At 43.0% G+C, this 23,294-nt stretch overlaps 1 protein-coding gene across 1 annotated transcript; it reads left to right on the forward strand.

Annotated features, from left to right (window-relative positions):
• Positions 1-3,130: 3,130 nt before the first annotated feature.
• LOC115561290 (inositol polyphosphate 5-phosphatase K-like) lies at positions 3,131-22,641 on the forward strand. The gene is given in 15 exon segments (XM_030381233.1): positions 3,131-3,259; positions 3,594-3,675; positions 5,762-5,777; positions 5,779-5,838; positions 5,840-5,868; positions 5,950-6,065; positions 6,223-6,332; positions 6,897-7,072; positions 11,719-11,830; positions 11,912-12,021; positions 15,570-15,744; positions 18,747-18,884; positions 18,998-19,081; positions 20,218-20,322; positions 20,718-22,641. Coding segments are annotated over 14 exon segments (1,440 nt in total). The 5' UTR covers positions 3,131-3,259; positions 3,594-3,601; the 3' UTR covers positions 20,853-22,641.
• Positions 22,642-23,294: the final 653 nt, after the last annotated feature.

A 23,294-nucleotide genomic window follows, 5' to 3' on the forward strand; every position in this document is an offset into this window, starting at 1 on the left:
TAAACAGTGGCTAGTTTTGCAGAAACTATTTTTTACACACCAGCAGTCGGTTGCACCAGCAGAACGTAAAGCCGATCATAAGTTCGGGTGTAAAAGTCTGCCTTAATCGCTCAGACGTAGCTAGTGTCAAACTAAAGGTGTTCTAAATTTTGGTTGCACCACCATAACTTAAGTTGTAACGTTTACTAGTAGTGCATAAAGTGTACTAGTGTCGCTTTTAATGACGTTTAGATCATTCAAGCCAATCATTGACAGATAACAATGTAAACAGGAAATACCGGCAGTTTCCACTTACCGGAGTGAAGACGCGTTAGCACCCAAATGAGAGGGCAAACAAAACAGTTTCAGTCATTTATTCTCTAAAGATTTGCTTGGACGGTATAGGCGTGAGGTATAAGCTATTTGATGGCGGATTTTATAATAAATAAAATAAATATATATTCCGCCCGGCAAAACGAAATCGCGCATATAATTCAACAGTCATCATAATAAAGAAATGGATCGATACGGTCCACGGACAATCCGTTCCCGCGCATATCGCATTGAACTCCTCTTCCCATTGCTCAAAAACGAATAGCCATCTTTACCTGCGTTAGTGTTGAAATCTTTTTACGTTTTTTTCTTTTAAACGGTTCTTATCGTTAGTATGGAACTTACACCAGCTAGAGGGGGAGGTGTAAAAGATAAGTTATAACTTAATGTTACGTTAAAACTATCTGCTTGGTGCAACTGCTATTTTTTTAGTAGAGTGTAAAGTCGAAACGTTTGGGTGATTTACGTTCAACGTAGCCTAAGTGGGACCTTACGTTCTGCTGGTGCAACTGGACCAGTAGAGTGTTTATCAGAGCGGAGTTTTCGGTTCCACAGCAGCGGAAGTACTTAGGCGGGCGGAGCCAGGCTATCTCGGCATAGTGCTCACACAATATCGCTCTTTGTATGATAGGAGGGCCGATGCAATCTTGGATGGGTCATCTGAAAGGACTGACATGTGCTCAGCATCTCCAACATTATAGCCCAGATAAAACTACCATTTGAAAAAAACGGAGGGCTACGCAAATAGTCTGGAGTGAACTGAGGCCAGGTCCTCGATTGGTAGTGTTGGCTATGTAAGGCTATTTAAATATATTAAAGATTGCGCGAGAATCTATAGGCCTATCTCTCCACTCCAGCAAAAAGTCATTTGATATGCCAAGATGTCGAGCCGTGGTCTTATCAATCGCTCCCGGTGGATTGCACGTATAATTTGCGCTCCAATATGGGTTTAAATACCCAAAACCGGGTTATGTTTCAAACAAACCTGCGCAAACCTGCTCCGACCAGGTTTGATTCAGAGCATATGTTCTATAGCAACTAACATACCGTGATCCTTTTGGAACGGAAAAACCTAGGGTATACCGCAAACCCTGGGTTAACTTACCCGGTTATGTGATAAAACCGGCTTTGTGGAATACCCCTCCGGTTATGTGATAAAACCGGCTTTGTGGAATGCCCCACTGAATGTGACGTCACCCGTCATCTCGTCTCTGTAAACAATGGATGTTGCGCAGCATTTATTATGACGTCATCACATAGACTCTCTTAGCACCCCCCCCTGGGACTGACTTCTCGCGTCCCTTGTGTTAACCCCTATATTTTATTCGATACATTTCGACAGTGTTGTATATTACACTATAACTCATAGGATATTTTATTAATTTAGTAAATTTAAAATTAATTAAATATAGATTGATAGACTCAATAGGCCTATATATTATTGCATGTACGTTTTTATTATACTGACGCACGTGTATTTATTCTGTTCAATGAGATGTTAACTGATAACATATAGGTTTTTTTTGTTATGGTAGCAGCCATTGGTGACTGCCATGGCTGGCTGCCACAGGTCGCTCATTCAGCCATACCTCTGGTTGGTTGCGACCTATTTGCCGCCAAAAGGGTCGCGACGCTTTTATGGTCGCGACCTAGTCGGTTAGCCTGCCAGAGCCAGCTGCCAGCCGCAGCCAGCGGCCAGTGGCCAGCGGCAGCCAGCGGCAAGCCGTGGCTGGCCTGTCGTCGCAGCCAGCCAGCCGATACCAGCCAGGCGTCGCAGCCCGTCATTACGGCGTATAATTATCATACCATCGTACTAAATCACACAAAAACTGTTCAAATGAAAGAGGCCGATTGCGTCAGTAAGTTTGACTAAAAGAGCAGAAATGTAACTGACCCCGGAGAGAATCGAACAACCTTCTTGATTACTAACCAGGATTCACTACCGCTTGTACCACTGTGACAATTTATTCTACATTTTGCACTTAAATTAAACTATATCACTCTATAACGAAGAACCTTATTAGGCTTAATGACATTTAACAAAACAAAAAGGGTAGGCCTATATATAATATATAAAATACATTATTTGAATACGCCCCAAATTACAACTAATATACTCTATAACGAAGAACTTTGTGTATAATATACCTAATTAGGCTTACTGTCATTTAACAAAACAAATAGGCTATATAATATCTAAAATACATTACTTGAATCCGCCCCAAATTACAAACTAATATATTTTAATGGACACTGATTAGACCAACGATTTCATAATTTTAAACTGTAGGCCTACTTCAATATAAAAATATAAAATAATATTTGCAATAAAGAGCTGTAGGAAGCTTTCGCCAGAGAGCATGGCTTTCTGGTACTTCAACTGTCGCAAAAAAAACGTTGAGTTACCTTAACATGCAAATTAACTGATAAACGACCGCCCTAGATTTTGAGCGAGCGACCAAGGCCAGCCAGAGACCACAGCGACTGAAAGCAGCCAGACGAGCGACCTAACGTCGTGACCAATGCGACCTAGCGACGCGACCAAATGCGACCTACGTCGCGGCGCACGGTCGTTGGCCACTTCAGAGAGCTCGGCCTTCCTCCAATAGTTGTTGCGCTGCATGCAGCACTCACCTAAATATGAATTCAGAGCAGAGTACAAAGTTCACCAACTGGTTGGTGGAGATGAGGTCTATATATAAATATATGTCAATATTAAAATATATTGGGTCATTCATCTTTATGACTAATCGAATCATTGCTTCATGGTTTGTAAAAGGCTGTTGGCCTGCTCACATGTGATAATAAGTGTTTGTGGTCTACAGTAGGGGCGCGGTTGGCCTGCTGACATGTGACCATGCAGGAAGTAGCATCCCGACACACAACAACAAGAGCCACAGCGCTCACAATACTACTGCCGATCCGGGAGGTTGTAAAGCATTACCAGGTATATATAACTAGTTATGTAGGTGTCGTTTTGTAGATTTTTAATACTGTATCATATAACGGATGTCCGTTATAGTAAGTGGCACTGTTTAGGACATCGTTGTGTCCTTGAGTGTCGAAATGTCCCTGGTGCAAGGACTCCTCAGCCTCACTGCCTCCCGACGAGCTGGCTGTCGCCCTGTCCTGGTTGACAGCATCGTCGCTGTGTGAATGAGTTGGTGAATGTGTTAATGCTAAAGTTGAATCATGTGTTAAATCCTGCATCTGCAGACTGTGCATCTGCCCCCCTAACTGACTATTGGTCCAATTTGTTAACTGTTCCTCTTTGCCATCAGTGTATTCGATGATGGAGGACAACGAGGAACATAACCCAGATACCACTACATCAAATGAAAACTACGCAAAGCAAAGCTTCAGGTGGGAACAGGTCGCCGTTTGTGGTGGGAATTTTGCACCAAGTCAATCGTTTCTGTAGAAACTGTTTAAGAATAAAGAGTCATCCGAACATCCGAAGTAATAAACATACAATAACGTATAACAAACAGTACAACAAAACATACAATAATCATAAAGCAAACATACAATAATCATTCAACAAACCTGACAATAATCCAAGGTGGTCCTTTTAAGCTCCGCTTGTGTAAACTCTGTCGCTTATTCGTTGCACTGTCTTGCCACCTACCTGTTCCAAGTATAATCTAACGTTAACCTTTGACCTGGGGTAAACCGGTCTCAAGGGAGCAGGGATCCCCTTATGCATTCTTCTGCTTGATGGGAACACAGGGCAACTCTGTCTTGGGTAAATATGCTTATTGACAATTGCAATGTGAAGTGTCATCTGTCCCCGATACAATATCTCTTAAAGAAATGGCCACCCTGGCGGTCAGGGAAAAGGCACACACAACAAATGCAGGTTAGAGAAACAGAATGGGGAAAATATAATTTTCCCATTACACGTTCTCTCGAGTTTATATACTAGAGAGGAATTTCTGGCTTCGACCAGGTTCAGGTGAGGAACATCTCGCTGTGGTCAGGTCAGATGAGGAACATCTGGCTGTGATCAGGTTCAGGTGAGGAACATCTAGCTGTGATCAGATTCAGATGATCAGAGAACAGAGCAGTGTCTGCAATGTGCCCGCAATCGTTTCAGCGGTCTTACTTTAAGCCTTTTCACATTCACTTAGAGATTAGTTTAAGGAGGGTAACTGTATAATATTTTGAGAGAGAGAGAGAGAGAGAGAGAGGGTAACTGTATAATATTTAGAGAGAGAGAGAGAGAGAGAGAGAGAGAGAGAGAGAGAGAGAGAGAGAGAGAGAGAGAGAGAGAGAGAGAGAGGGAGAGAGAGAGAGAGAGAGAGAGAAGAGAGAGAGAGAGAGAGCAGAGATAGAGAGGAGAGAGAGAGAATATTTCACAATATCTCTATTTCGAGCAAGACAGATATTATCATATCAAATGATTACAGATATTTCACATGGCCCTTTGTTGTCTGAAGTTTTAAACACAGCCCCATTTAATTGCCACCTAATCCAGCAACAAGGTAATTTGCTCCATTGGAAACATCCAAGAATTAGGGCTGTAGACGGGGTATTGTTAGACTTAAGAGTCAACAGGAGTGCATTGTTGTTTTAACTGCAAAGCTTTGAGGTTCTGATTCCTCGCACACGTCTTCGATTCCTCTCACACTTTCACTCACCAAAGAACCCTTCCACCAAGTCTTATCCGTCCTCGCCCGCCCTCCCTATCGAAGCTCTGGTCATGGAGGAGACAACCTCATGTTTGGAACCATGGCAAACGCATCGGCTCCAGCAGCCTCGCCAGTGTCTTCTCCCGGTCCACCCGCTAGAAAGCTGTTGCTGCGGCAACGGCTCCACCAGCTGATGACTTGGTCATAAGCTGGTGTCCAAAATGGCTAACATTCCACAGGATGGACCACTTCAAGTGGAGATGTATGTTCACAACCAAGCCCTTTTAACCCCCTTTGGATAGTTTCACTGTGTGGCTCTGTGTGTTGTTGTGGAGTGGCAGAGACAGACCTGATGAAGACCTCTGCATCGGGGAGCTTTAGCTGTTCTCCTCATCCCACTTATTGCTACTGTTCAGTAATAGCTGATGCTGCAGCTCTGAAATGAACATCTTTACCATTCTCTACCAGCATTTAGAAATCGCTATAAAGAAACAATAGTAGTTATAAACAGCTTATTGCTGTTTTCCTTCTGATTCTTCAAAGTCATGGAGGACCACAGTCAAAGAAACTCCTTGTTATTCAAAAAATCCATTTTATAGTTCAAAGCGTATCCTGATGCAGGGATGACTGGTCTCTTTATGAGCTTCCGGCTGTAGGCCACACACCCAGCCTCAGCTCAGCACCCTCTGTCTACTGTTTAGTGGATCAACAAGCTGAGTGTCACAGTGTAGCCTTATCTGTGAGAATGACAGTAAAAATAGCCATCTTTCTCAGAGAGAGTAAAGGAAGACATCGGTCCTCTCTGTCCCTGCCTGCAGGCTCCATATGGTCACAATGGAACGTGGCCACGGCGGACCCCGTGGACGACCTGGCCTCGCTGCTCCAGCTTGGCTCCACCCAGGAGCCCAGATCTCTACGTGATCGGGTATGGGGCTAGAAAAATGGGCTAGGAATGATCGGCCTACTGTAGTCTGATGTGGAAGTAAACGATGTGCTGTGTGTGTAGTCTCCAGGAGGTGTACTCTGGTCCTGTGCGGTTGGTGGCTGACCTGGCATTTGATGACGGGTGGAGCCGTCAGTTCATGACCACGCTGGCTCCCCTGGGGTACCTCAAGGTAACCTCTTCCTGCACCCCTACCCCTGCCTCCTGAGCCTCCAATACACCTGACTGCTGTACTTCCATGTTCTGTGTGTCTGTGTATCACACAAGTATCACTTCTTGAGCATGTTTCTCCACCACCATAAAGAGGGGGGGTGTTGTGCTCCTCAGGTTGTCGTCCATCCAGAATGCAGGGTCTGCTCATACTGGTCTTCTCCAAAACTGGACCATGTCCCTTCATCAGAGACATCCAGTCCACATTCACCCGCACTGGCATCTTTGGCTACTGGGTGAATAAATATAATACGTAAATGAACATTGCGATTATTGTTATTGGCTAGCATGCCTAGTGAGGAAATGCTATCATTATGATCCTTTTTTTTTTTTTGCAATATTGTCCCAACCTGCTTAAAGGTTGGACAACAGGATATCAAATTCTCAAATAACCAGAACATATCCCAAATATGAAAGGTCAAAGACAGCTCATAAAATTGGATTCAAGGGCTTTGGACTTCAGAGGGGGATTCTGACCACAATCAGGAATCCCCCTCTCACTGTTTTCTGTAGTTGTACCTCCTTAAAGTCAGAAAGGCTGTCAAAAGGCACTTTCACCATAACAGGGGCTTGTTCCGTAAGTGTGCAGTAATGGAAACCCGCTTTGCTGTTGTAGCCAGGAGGGAGAATACAAGCCATCCAATTATCACTGGGAGGAAGAGAGGGAAATCAATGCTGAAACCGCAATGCATTTTATATTTTCTGATTTAATGCTAACCGATTGAAACCTGGCTAATAATCCACGATCATGACTGCATGAATAAAACAGAACTTTATTCTTATTACTTCCGTCCTCTCAGGGTAACAAAGGGGGAGTGTCTGTACGGCTGTCCTTCTACGGCCACAGTCTGTGTTTCCTCAACTGTCACCTGGCGGCCCACATGCAGAACGCCACAGAGCGCCTGGACGAGTTTGAGCACATCCTGGACACGCAGACCTTCGAGTCCCCCCAGGCACCATCCATCCTGGACCACAGGTTAGCAGGGAGATGGAGTTGTCTAAGTGTTATTTTTGCTGTAATCAATTGCTGTTGTTGCATACAAAACAAGTAAATTAGTTATTTGTTGTAATTTTTCCCATTTATTAGATTCGTTTTTTGTATTCCTTTCATCCCTCATACTAATTCATTAACTCTGGATAGTTTGTATTAATGAATTTAAAGGATTATGTTCTCCTCTCTGTGGAGAGGGGAGGGGATGACTACAGACTGTCTAATATCAGTGTGTTGCTGAGAGAGAGAGGATTGATGTGTTCTTCAGTAGCCGGGTTCACATGGACAATTCTGATCCGATTAGAAGTAGAACAGCTCAATCGGAATGAAAAATGATCATATATACGCCTCAATCGGAATACAATTCTCTGATCGGATCAGAATTTCAATCGGATTAGAAGAAGTGGCGTAGTCCGCTATAATCATTTATACACTTAATCCGATTGATTTGGGATGGGTGCGGCGACTTTTTAACTTGGAGAGATTGCATCAGCAACTGCAGTAGTTCGCTATTGTTCCGCTTGTACTTTTATGCACCCCGAACGGATTCACAATCATTCATTCAGCACTGCTGCCCATCTTGTATAGCACCATGGCAACTCTCATTGCCAACAGAATTGCCTTTTGTACAGTTTCCTCCTCTGGCAATATATTTTTCATTGGCTCGCATAATTTAACGAACGATCATCCTAGCATTTTCTCGCCATTCCTGGTCACATTTATTACACGGCTCTTCTCAATGCTGTAGACTGCTCATTCACATTGCATGGGCCTTCCCAACGTTCAGCTGTCTTATTTTTTGTATAACTGACCGTTGCTAGGCATATTTGGACCGCTGTCAAGGAAAGTGAATTTTTGCCTCAGATTCACGTCTTCCGTAACACTCCGCAAGTAGTCCGGTAATTATCAACCCCAGCGTATTCGGTTGCTAAGCGAAGTCAACTTATTTGGCGAACAATTTCTCTGCTGATCATCACTACGAATGGTAACAATTAAATTGTAAAAAGACACACTGTGTGAAGTTATATTTTCGTTTTGGCAAGTATCGGTGTATAAGCGGATAATGCATAGAAACGCCAGTCATTATCAAAAATAAGTTTATTTCCCGATAATGACCGGCGTTCTATACATTATCCCTTACTTATTACACGGGTCTTCTCAATACCGTGGAATGCTCTGTTCATTTGAATGGGCCCTTCATAACTTCCGGCGGTGAATTACATTTCATAATTCACCGTTGCTAAGTACCGTAATTTTCGGACTATAAACCGCGCCTTTTTTCCCATTTTGCGATTCTGCGGCTTATATAACGGTGCGGCTAATCTTTGAATTTTTTATAGCTAACGGCCACTAGGGGACCTCCTAAATCTATGGATTTTTAAGCGGCGGGCTCGCCAGTGCGGCTATATATATGTAAACATCATTCAATTTAGCTGCTGCGGCTTATACTCCGGTGCGCCTTATAGTGCGGATAAATACGATATTATTGACGCTATCAAGGAAAGTGATTTTTTTGCCGTCTTTCGTATCACTCCGCAATAGGGATGGGCACGAGTAAGTAAATTCCAAACCGAGTGATCCAAGGAATTCCTCGATGGATCAATCGAGTACTCGTTTAATCAAATCTATTTTTAGAATGCAACGCATCTGCAGCAGGAATAGGCCTAATGATGAACGGCAATATTACCACCAAACTTGTAATGCTTATTCTCCATCAAAACAGTCAGTTATCAGAGTATTCATTATTTATTTTTTCAAACGTTCAAAACACATTTTCCTTACATAAATAAATATGCGTCGTCACAATTTAATATCACGTCGAACCAGGCCTGTAACAGTTAAAAAAAACAAGAACGAAACAAGTAGCCTAACCATTGCAAAAATGTAAAGCTGCAAATAAAACGGCAGCAAATGGACTATGGAAATACTCAGCGTTGTGATGTTCTCTACACGGCCGGGAGCGGGACTACAGCTGCGTCTTGCGGCGGGTGAAAATAGCCGACACACCTGGTTGCTGCGGGTCTGCTTTCCCGAACTTCACCGTTGTGTTCAGGAGCATATGTTGCCGCATATTACTTACTACTGGTAGCTCGATTCGCTTGGCATATTTTACATTTCACCTTATGATACTCCTATTTCTTTAAAGTATTTAAATTCTCGCTGCGCTTGCTTTAACCCGCCATCTCTTAACTTTTTGAATTCTGGCGTGCCTGCACACGGCACGGCACGCGCCACACAGAAATTTGATACATTTCCTTGCTTTGTGCCCACGGCATGCGTTAGTGGCGCCGCTCAGAAAATTGATACATTTGCTTCAGGAAAACTTTGTTTGTGTGTGTATATGCAATCTCGAGTTTGCCTGTCCACCAACCGAGTTCATTTGTAACGAGGAGTACTCGAGTAATCGATTCCTCACCGCCCATATCCTACTCCGCAAGTAATTCCGGTAAACTTATCAACCCCAGCGTACTCGGTTGCTAAGCGACATCAACGTTTTTTGGCGGACCACTTCTCTGCTGATCAACACTACGAATGCTGGTAAACAAATGAATTGTAAAAAGTCACACTGTGTGAAGTATCTTTTAGTTTGGCAAATAGCCGTGTAAGGCCTCAAAAAAAACTTTGGGTTTTGCTTCCGTTTTTTTTTAGGCCTAATAGGCAGGATAATGTATAGAACGTCCCCGTCGTTATCGAAAAATAAGCCCCTTCATGTCAAAGCAGGTTTGCCCTGTCTGGGCTTATTTTTCCCGATAATGACCTGCACTCTTTACAATATCCCTTACATAATTCACTGTTTGCTAAGCATAATTGACCGCTGTCAAGGAGAGTGGATTTTTTGCCTCTGATTCAGCTCTTTCATATCACTCCGCAAGTAGTCCGGTAACTTATCAACCCCTTCGTAATCGGTTGCTATGCGATAGTCAACGTCTTTTGTGAACTATTTCTCTGCTGATGAACACTAAGAATGGTAACAAATAAATTGTACACACACTGAGACACACTGAGTGAAGTTATTTCTTCGCTTTGGCAAGTAGCCATGTAAAAAGCGGGATAATGCATAGAAAGCCGGTGATTATCGAAAATAATCCCCCTTCAGGGCGAAGCAAGACCCCTCCGCTTCGCGTCTGTGTCTGGTTTGCCCCCGGCTTATTTTCCTGATAATGACCGGCGATCTATGCATTATCCCTTAAGCCCAGTTCAGACCAAAGATTCACCTTGCAACGGCTTGCAACTCGCAACTCCTTGCGACTCCTTGCGACGAGACGGGCTGCGACGTTCTAAAACTGGGCCGTTTACACTGGCTGCAACGCGCTGCAACGGGCTGCGACGCTAGGTGGTTTCCCTAGCAACTGTGAACGCTCTGGCACAGCTGAGAGCCGCAACAGCATTATTTGCGTAGGTTAGGTTAGATTAGTTAGGTTTGCAATTAGTTAGGTTTGCAATTAGTTTTATTTTTATTTTGCTTGAGAGTAGGCTGGAGTTACTGTGTTTTGTCATTCTCCGGATATCGGATATTTCAATCGGATATTTTTATGCTGGAGTGGACAGTACGGTACCGGGAGAGTAAGGCCGTGACGTACAAGTTGTTCTGTGCTGTGATTGGCTGAAGAGAAATAGTTAAATCGCCGCGTTCTAAAACTGGACCTTGCGATTTGACATGTTCAATCTCTGGCGACTCCTTGCGACGCCTCGCAACTCCTTGCAACGGCTTGCAACGACCCGTTCACACCGCCCCTGCAACGTTCTAAAACCGTCTCGTTGCAAGCCGTTGCAAGGTGAATCTTTGGTCTGAACTGGGCTTTACGTAACACCACTCTCTCCCAACAGTCTTCGCTGCGCACTCTCATCCAAATACGTATTGTTTGCGGCGGAGGAGGGGGTAAATATAAAGACCGGACAAGATCCTGACGTCGCTGTGCTGTACTCCTTCTTAATTGAAGGAGCAGGCAGAGAAAAGCTCTCTCCTGCTGGGCTTTCATTAAAAGCCTAAACATAAAAAGGCCAAATACTGATAAGACGTCCATTATGTGTCACCAGTGCAGATGTGACAAATCCTGATGTGTGCGCGAGAGAAATTTGTACGTATTGCTTACCAATTTTGTAAATGCCATATATACAGTACATTCGGATCACATGACAGGATAAACTCTATTCCGATTAGAAATCTAATCTGACCAGAATTTTTCATTTAAACGTGGCTAGTGTATGTGAGGGACACACCCTAGCTTGGTGCTCGGCATGACTAATTTATCGAAGTAGTGAATTCGAGTAAGCTTTTCAAATCAATGCAAAAGGTCCATACTTGATGACTGTTTTCGCATGTTTCCCCAGAAGTTAGGGGATTAAGGAGTAGGAAGACGTTGACAAATTTTTACTGCACTGTTACCGCAATTCAAACTCGGAATTACTCTGGGTCCGACTTCTGTTGGAAGCGTTTGGGATATTGTTGGAATACAACACAACTGGAAATGTGACATATTATACCTTCTGTAAAGTGCAGTCTTCAGATTTCTACGCATCAGAGGGTTGTTCAGCAACAGCCAAACACAGATAGTGTGGACCGATAGGAGGCGTTAGGGTAACAAGGCCTTTGATGAAATGCAATGACCGGTTCCCCTGGTTCCACATAGGCTGGTATTCTGGTTTGGGGATCTCAACTTCCGCATCCAGGACCATGGCATGCACTTTGTGCGCTCCTGTATTGAGGACCAAACCTACCAGCTGCTCTGGAGCAAGGAACAGGTAGGAACAAATTCCGTTCAGTGTTTCCTTGCTGCAATAGTACTAATGGCGTTTTGATTAGGGTATTGTGTGTGTGTGTAGTTGACCATGATGAAGAAGAAGGAGCCAATCCTACAGGAGTTTGAGGAAGGCCCTTTGGACTTCCAGCCCACTTACAAGTTTGACCGTAACTCTCACGTCTACGATAGCAGGTACAATCTTCTCTCTCTCTCTCTCTCTCTCTCTCTCTCTCTCTCTCTCTCTCTCTCTCTCTCTCTCTCTCTCTCTCTCTCTCTCTCTCTCTCTCTCTCTCTCTCTCTCTCTCTCTCTCTCTCTCTCTCTCTCTCTCTCTCTCTCTCTCTCTCTAATAACTATACTCCTTTCTTTAACTTCACAGGCCATACAGGACATGGTTTGCAGTAGTATGATCTCTAAAGATATATTTACCCTCATGTTTTAACCCCTACCTGTTCTAAACAGCTTAAAACACACTATATGCACTACCTTTCTATTAACGACTTTGTACAATGAAACTAAAGCGCTTAATTTGATGAAAGGGTTTATCAATATCTATGCTTTCATTGTCCACTCATAAATAATGAGTTCTGATGCCACTGAAGATGCATAATAAATGTTCTGCTGAACATTTATTTTGCAAGATTATTTTTGTCAGATTTGTAGTATTTGCACAGCAAGCTCAAACTGTCTAATGCTTATTCGGATATTTAAACCACGTCATGCCATCTTAACACTAGAGTTTTTAATATTGATTTTCCCAACATATATAATCTATTGTTGTTTCCAGTGTTGCCAGCTTTGGCCAGATTTGGTTTTCCAGATTTCCCAAGATTTGTTTTGACAGATACATACATATATCATATTACTTACAAAGATCCATCAGCAAATCATTGGACAATGCAAACTTAAAATAAGAGAAAGCAGTAACCTTCAGCCATTAATAAGTAATGAGTTTTTTCATCCTGTTAATTGCCTTCAGTACTCTCTTCTTGTTTTTGGTAGTTGTTCTAGTTACCTTTTTTGGCAAAGAGATCCATCCTGTAACGTATGAAAGCCAATCACTGCCCAAAAGGGTTACATTTTTAACGGTATCGAAATGTAAACTCAGTCTCGATGCTCAGGCCTTTACTAGGAATGGCGTTCTTCTGCAGGTCGAAATGCTATTGTTTGAATTTTCAGGTTGGTATTTTGCCCACTTGAATTTGAGTAATAAATATAGTATTTTGAATACCAGCAAAGTCCATTTTTTTATATTTCAATTTCAAAAAGGTGAATTCAAAACTCAGAAATTCAGAGGACCTAGTATAATATTTGAACGTAGATTTGTCCATGGTCTAAGTGGTAAGACACAGATCCTTAGCTGTCTTGTCTTGTCAGATAGTTGGGTTTGCTTCTGATGTACACTACTCAGCAAATTTGATTGTAATCTGTTCTGTAAGAGAATCCATGAGAGGTTAGGGTAGGTTAGGTACGGATAATCTGAAACACATTTGTGCATATTGGACAGTTAATCAGGCTGCTTTGTTTGAAGCAAGTTGGATTTATTTTTGGTCTTTGAAGTTGTTCTCCTGGCGCCCCACTGAGGTATACGCTGAGTGAAGGATTACTGACCAGTAGGTCCAAACACCATCCATTTGGTTTAGGAACTATTCAGCACTCATTAGATCTTACCAACTCGGCCCTGGTCGTGAGTTCAGTACTCATCAGTTAGCTCTTGATATGTTAATGCTGCACTAGACGTAGTTGCATCATCTGCATCCTTAACCACTAATGCTTTTTCAAATACTGATGGGAGATCATTTTTAGTTATAGAATAAAGGAGAGGTCCTCAGCCACTTCCCTGAGGAACCCGACATTTTAGCGCTTTGCAAAAAAAAAAGCTGTTAACGAAACCCCTCTGCATTCTCTTGGACAGATAACTCTCCATCCAGTACAAAGCAGTACATTTAAACCTTTAGAAGCATCCTTAAGAACATCAAATGCAGCACTGAAATATAATACCACTCCCACCAGCCTCCTGCCATCCTTGTGTTGAGCCAACTATCATCATTTGAGCTAGTGCTGTGGAATGCCCTTCTCTCTATGCATGATGGTAGCCCGTAATCAAACCATTACCTCAAACATAATCTTGGATCACTTACTCCGTGCTTAGAGACGGCAGGATGTCCGTTGAGACCATCAAAGACAGAACTCCAACATGCACTGCCTCTCATTCATGATACAGTGTAATCCCCAACAACATTTTGTGCTAAAAGTTGCATTGTCAATTAAATTAGATATTTTTATCAATGTCAGTACGGAGTGCCGCAAAACAAGCAGGGAGAACCCTAAGAAATCCCTAACATTCTACAGTACCAGGCGCGTGCCGTCCATATGGGCAGCTGGGGCGGTGAACTCCCTGCAAAAGCATGCTCCCAAAAAAAAATAGTTCCTCAATAAATCATTGCTCCAAGTTTATTTTTAATAATGTGATTGTCACATTACCTATCTATAGTTTCTGTAGGCTTTCTGACTATTTTTGGTCTGTTGATATCAAATTGACGGTGGCGATTCTAATTGAGTTTAACGTGTCATGCAATGTGGGGCAGCGGCGCTCAACGACCGCGTCCCTCCGTATGTTTCTCGCATAACCCTGCAGGCTGCAATAAGAATTGCAATCAGCGCTATAAGACGCCCATATGGTCGTAAAGAATGAGATACTTTACTAGGTGAGTGAGGCATACACATTTATCTTTTGTAAATCATATTAACACATGATTGATAATTCCCTTAGACATGACATTAATGCACACAATGAAAACACTACTTAGTACTACTGTGTTGAGAACAAGTTTACCCCTTCAAATTCAAAAGCTCAAACTAAACGTGTGTTTTAGATCCAAAAATAGTGTTGGAGTATACAGACTAGCATCAAGTGTTTATTTTTCTATATCCATAGATCTACTCCATGGTAGTTGTAGGAGCCTAAATGCCTATTTGCTTTATTTAAGTTCATATTTTACAATGACGTTTGGTTTTTCATAAGTGAAATAATAAAATAGTTAATTGCGTTAATTTCGAATACATAGAATTTTATTTTGCAATTCACTTGCAATATTTCTGGTGTATGCGCACATTTAGTTACTTTATTTTGAAGTGTGACAGGAACTTAATAGTTTTAACTACCGGTGACAGACTGTCAGGATAACAAGCGTGGAGCCACACAGTTTTGTGCTCTTTCTCTCTCTCGTTCTCTTACCTCCAATCATAGCCTCATTGTGGAAAAGGATTTTTTGTATTTTGCGTTGGACTAGTAAACCCTTTAAACATCACGTCGTGGTCCGGTGGATTATTTTTGTGGATATTGGATGAGGTATGCGTCGAAGGGAAAAAGGAGCATCAAGCTGAAGCTTCACATTAGACCTATTGATCCTACAGTAGTAGTTCTATAGACATAGATCCGTTCCATGGAAGTAGTTCTCAGATCTACTCCATGGAAGTAGTTCTATAGATATAGATCTACTCCATGGTAGTAGTTCTATATTCATAGATCTACTCCATGGTAATAGTTCTATAGACATGGATCTTCTCCATGGTATTAGTTCTATATCCATTGATCAACTCCATGCTAGTAGTTCTATATCCATGGATCTACTCCATGGTAGTGGTCCTATATCAATGGATATACTCCATGGTAGTGTAATGTTGTTACCCCTTCCTCGTTCTATAATCCACTCTTCTACTCATTCTCCTCCTGCTCTAGCGGCAAGAAGCGCAAGCCAGCCTGGACCGACAGGATCTTGTGGAGGCTCCGGCCCCAAGGGGGCAAGGACCAGGACCTGGAGCTCCCTCTGAAGATCAGACAGGAGTCGTACAACAGTGACATGACGTACAGCATCAGCGACCACAAGCCGGTGGTGGGCCTCTTCACCCTGGAGGTGAGCTGGGGGAGGCCCCAATGGGTGGTGCAGTGTTTGCATCAATGAACCCACTTTCTGTATTCTCTACGTGGATTTATTTTATTTTGATTGATACCACACACTTATATTTTATTAGATTGTTGAGACCGCAGGTTATTGGTTGACATTGTCTCCGTCCAGATCTAAATCGGCCATGGTTTTAATTCAACTGGCTTAGTTGGTGGACACACCTTAAAGGTAAAATATTATGATGCTTTTCCAACAAGTAAACATAGTATATTTTTTCGAGAAAACATGTTTTTGAAGCTGATTGCTGGAAATAGCTTTTAGGTTAAGATGATTCGCTATTCCCCTCTGTTTCAGTCCCTTCAGAATGTGCTATTTCTGGTGTCTGTAGCTTTAATGCAAATGAGCTGCTGCCCATTGCATACAAATAAGCTTTCACGGTGAACCGCAGCATGGAGAAGAAGTGATTGTTGCCGTTTGTGGACTCCCGGAGCTCTATATCTATTATAATAATAATAATAATAATAAATAAAGTTGTATTCATTTATTAATAATAATAATAATATATAGGGATCTATATAATATGATATTTAATCTCTAATATCACGGCCAAAAGCTATGTGCGCCTCCGGATGATATTATGAATCATAAAGAACGCGTCTGACGTCTCTGGTACTTCCACAACAAGTAAAGACTCGTAGTGGGGGTTATGTCGGCCATAGTTGAAAATAATTGGCGGAAAGGAACCTTGACTTTGACTCTCTGAAGTCCAGATTGAACCGAGACAGGGAGGCGAAATGGATTGTACTCCCGGAGCTCCAACAGGGGAGCTCCAGCGGTGGAGCAGGGAGCAGTGGAGCAAGGGAGTCTGCCGGACTTCCTGCCAGGCAGAAACATGGCAAACTGATGAATTAGACATCTATTTTTGAAATCTGTGAACATATCCGCTCAGCGCTCGTCCGCTGGTCCACAAAATAGTATTTATGCTCTGATTGGAGGGGGACGGGGAAATGGGTGGTAATATTCAAATGTGCCTGATTCCTACGTAAGAGTCTGTGCGAAACTGACTCGCTCAACAACTGTAGGCAGGGGTACTTTCAGAAATATATATGTCACTCACAAAAGCATGTACAAACTTATTTCAAAGTGTATATGCGTGTGGCAGCACCAGAGACTCAAAACAACACCTAAAATCCCAGGAAAAGTGTTGTTTTCATAATATGTCCCCTTTAAGAAATTGAGCATCTGGCGATCAAAGGAAGACCATTTTATTCTACACATTGTTCAGCAGCTCAATAGCTGTACTTTTGGTTTTGTCAGACCCGTAGAAGTGCATACGAACTGCCAACAAGAATGTGTTTGGCTGTTTTTAATCACTGAAGTTGAATCAATGAGCTTTTCCCATACAAAATACTAGCTCTGACAGTGCATAATATGATAGATAAATAAAGATATATGATGAAAAATCAGTCAAGTGTGCAAATATACAGGGGCAAAAATACAGTATGATATATGCAGCTCAGGCTAAAGTTTAAATTAATATTCTTCTGTCCTTACTCAAAGGGGAGTCATTATAAAGTGCAATGCAGTAAAAAAAAGTGTCCTTTTTGCAGCTTAGCTGCCGTAGCCTCCTACTAAAACGCTATTTTGTTTACAAACTAGATTGGGTAAGGGATGCATGTGTTATATAATAATGTTCAACAGTTTCTGTATCATCCTTTTCCCCATCACCACTTCCAGGGGCTCAACAGCAGTCCCAAGCCCAGAGCCAGCCTTCTTAAGCAGCTTGTGAATCTTTTTAGTCATAAGCCCTGATGCTGCTGCCCCAACAGTTGGCTGCAAAGTAAATGGCACCTGGCTAGCAGTCTGATAAAACATGAATAACATTTTGCTAAACACATTAAAAAGGCCCCAAGCAGTTGAATCTGCTCTGACCCTACTTGTGGACAGCCTCTGTGTGGTGCTTCCAGTCAAGTTTATTGTTCATATGCACACCCAAGTATTTATAGCTCTCTACCACCTGCACCTTATCCCAAAGGATAGAGATGGTGCTTAGCTCAGGCCTGTACCCCCTATAGTACACCACTTCCTTGCCCATGAGTAGTGGTCTGTAAACATAGAATCCAAACTGGTGGATTTGTTTGTTTGTGGGCACTTTTTGGGAACCTTACCGGCCAGGGCGGTTCGTATGCTCTGTCTTATGTAGGACAAAACTAATTTACCGCTATGGGAGCTGCTCAACACACATCCCGATGTGCCATAGGCCCATCACCATGAACAAACATCATGGCTGAATTACACCTACACACAGACAATGTCAACAATTAACCTGCCGTCTCAACAAACAGGACCAATCCTTTCTAGGATTTAATTTTTTTACACATTACACACAAATCTGCAAGCTTATGTTTATTGGCTCTGGCATATGCGTCCCGTGCAGACATATCTCCATCAGACTGGTCGCGGGTCTAATCCCAACCGTTATTATTGTCATGTTAAATCGGGGGGTTTGATACGATGGGGGGGTTTGATACGATGAAGTGACCTATAGGAGCGATTTCATAAACAACCAAGATGGATGTGACGGATGTATCAAACTTTTCGAGGTTCAAGGTTCAAGGTGGTTTATTGTCATATGCGCAACAATCACAGAAGCAGTTACTGGCAATGAAATTCTTGAGTCTCAGGCTCCTTCAACAGTGCAATATAAAAAAGTTAAAGATAAGTCTATCCAATTGATTCTAAATTCCTTTTGGTCTGTGACTGATGAACACACCCCTTCACAATGAGCTGGGAGTTCCCAGACTAATACACATTGGAGAATTTGTCTGTCAACGTCAGGCTACATTCAACCTTCATTGGAAGACACACTTTGTAATCAGTATTCCCATTTTCTAATTCATAACATATTCTAAATTCAAAATGTGTATTGACTGGAACTTCCTGCATATTTAACCCATTGTAAGGAAATGTCAAAGGTAATTCCCTGATCAGGAGTGTCCCTCTGTCCCTAGCTGAAGAAGCGGCAGCAGACCCCTCTGGTGCAGCTGTATCCAGAGGGCGACTGGAGCGCCGACATGGACGCCATGGTGGTCTATTCCACACTGCAGGACTTCCCCTCCAGCCACTGGGACTGGGTCGGACTCTTCAAGGTGCCCTAGCGACGGTCTCCATCATGACCCGGCTTGACTCTTGAAGGGCGAGTTCCAATAGTTTGTGTGTAGTGCATTGTCTCATATAACGATTATTTTCCATCCGTTCCAAGGTTGGGTTCTCGTGTGTCTCGGACTACATCACCTACGCCTGGGTGAAGGACGACGAGGTGGCCTCCAGCGAGGAGCTGGTGCGGGTACGTGAGAACCAATGAGCCCTGTTCAGTAACGCGGGGCGGCATGTGGCTCAGGAGCCAGAGCGGATTGACTGGTCACCAAAAGGTTGCTACTCCGATCCCCGGCTCTCCTCCTCGAGTGTAGAGGTGTCCCTGAGCAGATACCCTCCCCCTGACTGTTCCTGACGAGCTGGCTCTGGCCCTGCGTGGTTGACACCGCCGTCGGTGTGTGGATGTGTGCATGGATGGATGGGTGAATGTGAGGCAGTATTGTGAAGTTCTTTGAGTGGCCACGGCTTAGAAAAGCGCTATATAAATGCAGTCCTCCAAAGGGGATTCTGGTCTGCATCAGAGTCTGCTGAAGAAAACACCATTGATATCATGAGATGCCCGATTGATGAACCAGGTTGTTTTATTTGGCTGAAATTAGTGAAATTGGTTTTCAATTTGCTTTGTAATAAAGTTGCAAAACCCAGATGTTGCACTCCCTTGAATTCTGGTAGGTAGAACTTAAATGGACCTACATTGTCAGAACACTAGCTAATGCTTGTTAACTGTCTTACTTAGCAGCTAGGATATGTATTACATTTAGGGCATTTACCAGACGCTTTTATCCAAAGCGACTTACAATTTGTAAGAAATTGTAAGACAAAAAGTACATTTGTCATAAGAAGTGCATCAATATATCGCTGTCGGTACAGAAAGGATGTTCATAGAACCAAGTGCAAGTACAGCAATCGCTAGGCTAACCAATTCCCCGTGTTACAGCAATGATAGCAGCTACTGCAGTTGCTACACAGTTAACTACTATAATACAATACAATACAATACAAAAAAAAATACAATACAGTGTACAATGGTGGCCAGAAGGGGATGCTGGCTATGCAGTTTCGAGGTATGTATGGTCATGTTGCTGTTTGCCATGTTGCTGTATGGCCATGTTGCTGTTTGGTAGCACCATTTGGATGCTCTCCCACGTGTAAAGGGAAAATATGTTGGCCCAGAACAGACAATGCTTACCAGCTATATCTGACGGGTTAGGTGAGTGAATGTATGGATCACATTTTTCTGAACATCAAAACTTCATGTAGATGTGTCCCTCGTAAGTCTCCTCCCCTCTCATTCACTCCCTGAACCGGTTCTGTGTGACCCTGTAGGTTTATGTCAGCAAGTGGGAGATCCCGGTGTTGGGAGGAGAGTGTGTGCTGTGCTACTTTAGCAGTGCTCTGCATTGCATCATCGGAATCAGTCAGCCGTTCAAGGTGCAGTAAAACATTAATTAAACGCTAATGACTGCTTTTAATAGGCCTGTCCTACTGTATGTAAACATATTATAGATGCCAGGTCCAGCTTACACCTCTTTCTTCTTCTCTTTACTCGTCCTTGGTTTCTGCTGAAGCTTTACTAAATAAATATTTGTTATTTAAGAAGGTCATAATGAATTCAAGATTATGCTGGTGTGTTCCTGGCCTTGGAGACGGTTCTCTAATGACTCAAAAGAGAGTCATCCGTTTTGTTTTCAACAATGTATTCCATTTAGCAAGACAAGTGTGTTACTGGTTTGGTAAGTAAGCCTCTCCTGGCCAACCTTCTGTGTGGCGCCAATGCTTACGGTGGTCAGAACCCATTAAAGGTTCCCTCTGTGTCATTGGTTCAGGTCCAAATGTCCCAGGTGGCTGTGGGAAGAAGGCCTGGTGGCCGAGACCGGGCTGCCGAGGCCTTAGCACCACGACGGGCCCACGGAAGATGGGAGCCACACACGCCACGCTGCAGTCTGAAAAATACTTCTTGAGGGCGGTCTCAGACTGGTGTCAACTCATCGCAGAACTAGATTTAAATGTACACCTTAAATCTTTGTTGATCTGCATGGGAGGAGAAGGGTTCTGTGAGTCTGGTGTATGTTCCCGTAGTTGCATCTATAGTGTAAGATTGCAGGACATTATGAATGGTTCACTGCACATCTAGAGAGCCTTACTGAAACATTGTTTTATCAATTTTTTAAGGATTTGTATAAGCATCCCTTTAATCAGGATACACACGGGGTCCGTCACATGTTTTATTCTTTATCTAGTGGTTATGCTATAGGGACTATTGACTCCTTTCATTACCAAACCAGTACATTTATTAACATGCTGCAGAGATGGATCCTGAAGGGGAGGGATCAGGCCATGTTTAACTGTCAGTATTTCATATTTATTCACATTGTAAGAAAGTAAGCAAAGGACATCTCATTCAGGCACAGTTGATCGTCCCTGTCAATCTTTTCAAATTTTCCAAGAAGGTGGTTGACATTGAGGTCAGTTTTTAATGAGTAGAGAGGAGGTTGACTTGAAGGCAACCTCACCTCACACCAGGTAAAGTGTCGACAGATGGGAAGGGATCAATGCTCTGTTATGCTATGGTTCAACTTGTTTGTCATCCATGTTGAGTTGCTCTTAACAGATAATGTTCTTGGTTGAGTGAATAGAGCTCACTCTCTTTGTTCGATGCCAGAGCTGGACCTACTTGGGTTGGCAAAGGTTTCAGTTTCTTTTATCACAAACATAATGTCTATGATCTTCAGGAGGCATAATGTTTGTAATGAGTTTCATAAAACAGTGATTATTCTACATGCAATTGACAGATATTTTACTATCTCGATGGACACACCATCCCAGTCTTGGAAGTTTTGAGAGAAACAAAATGAACTAGCCAGGATCGTTTCACAAGGCTAGCGGTCTGGTATAGTTCATAGCTCATTGGTGTTCAAATCCCTTTGACTGAAGTGACTTCAGTGCAATCATCAGATTAAATGTCATTAGACTTAACTGAAGATCTTGCATGAAATGCCTCCCAACATTTTTGTCACTGTTTATATTTATAAGATAGCTAGTGCATTCAAGACAATCTGGAGGTTTAGGTATGCCTGGGTACTGTGTACCCAGCCTGGGTTACTGTATCCAGATTGGGTTCTGTGTACAAACCATGGGTTCTGTGTATCCAGCCCGGGTTACTGTAACCAGCCAGGGTTATGTGTACCAAGCCCGGGTTACTGTACCCAGCGTGGGTTACTTGTACCAGTCTGCATACTGTGTACTCAAGCCTGGGTTATATGTACCCCGCCATTCTGCTCCTTGGCTCAATGGTTTTTCCTCCCTTAGGAATAAAAGGTTGTGCTCCCAGAATATAAAATGAAAGGAATATTGCATTGTTCTGTGATTGTAACTGAGAAGTAATTTTATGATGGAGACCAACTATCTACTGTAAATGATTAAGCGGGAAGTATATATCATTAAATCGGGTTCATCAAGTGCCTAAAAAAATGTATACATTTTAATAAAAAAAGTTTTATAATTTTATAAACCATCACATGTTTGCTTTGAGCAAATCTGTATTTTAATTTAAAATATATGCAGACATTTATCCTTTTGGATTTGTTGAGTATACTACTATTGTCACTTAGCTTTCTTCAGTTCCCTCACATGTACCTTATGATCGTTCAAAGTGTTTATCGTAGAGGAGTTGGATGTACTGTATACACTGTAAGGAAATCAAAGCTGTATTTTTTTTTGCCAAACAAATAAATACTTATCAGTAGAATCCTTGGCAGTATGTTTATTTAAATGTCCGCACATCAGACCAGGGTCTCATTTATAGAACTGCGTGGGATCGTTACAAAAAGTGTACGTACGCCCAAAAGCCAAGTTTTGCGTGCGCCAAAAATATTCAGATTTATAAAACCCTGCGTACGCTGTGGCAACCCCCTTCGTCGGCGGCGGGGATTCTGGAATTAATGAACGAAGCAGGGTTGCGGTGCCAACGGGTTTTATTGTAAAGCCAGTCACAAAAAGGGAAATCATATAAACTAAGTTCTTCCGTAATCGGGAATAAGGGCACGGGACCTCCTGGTCCAGCCCTTCCTCGGGGTCGGCGGGGAAACAGCACCCGACGCCTCCGGCTTACTCCTGGTGGGGAAAACGTTTCGTTAAAGCACGTCGGTTCAACAGAGCACGTCTCTTCCTCGTCAGCCCTCTCCCTCGTCTGCCACGTGCCCAGCCCTTAAAGCTTCTCTGTCCTGGTCCCCAGGTGCCCCCAATGTTCTTGATTCCCTGGGCCCGGTTGATGTTCCCTCTAGCGCAGCTGGTGGAGGGGGAGGTACCTTCCCTTCCACCACCCGTCCACGGGGCCGGTGCTGCAGCGGCTGGCCCCTGGTCAATGGCGTGGGGTTTGCCACACACCCCCATCCTCAGCAGCA

The sequence above is a fragment of the Gadus morhua genome, chromosome 16 (assembly GCF_902167405.1).
Source record: "Gadus morhua chromosome 16, gadMor3.0, whole genome shotgun sequence".
Taxonomy (NCBI): domain Eukaryota; kingdom Metazoa; phylum Chordata; class Actinopteri; order Gadiformes; family Gadidae; genus Gadus; species Gadus morhua.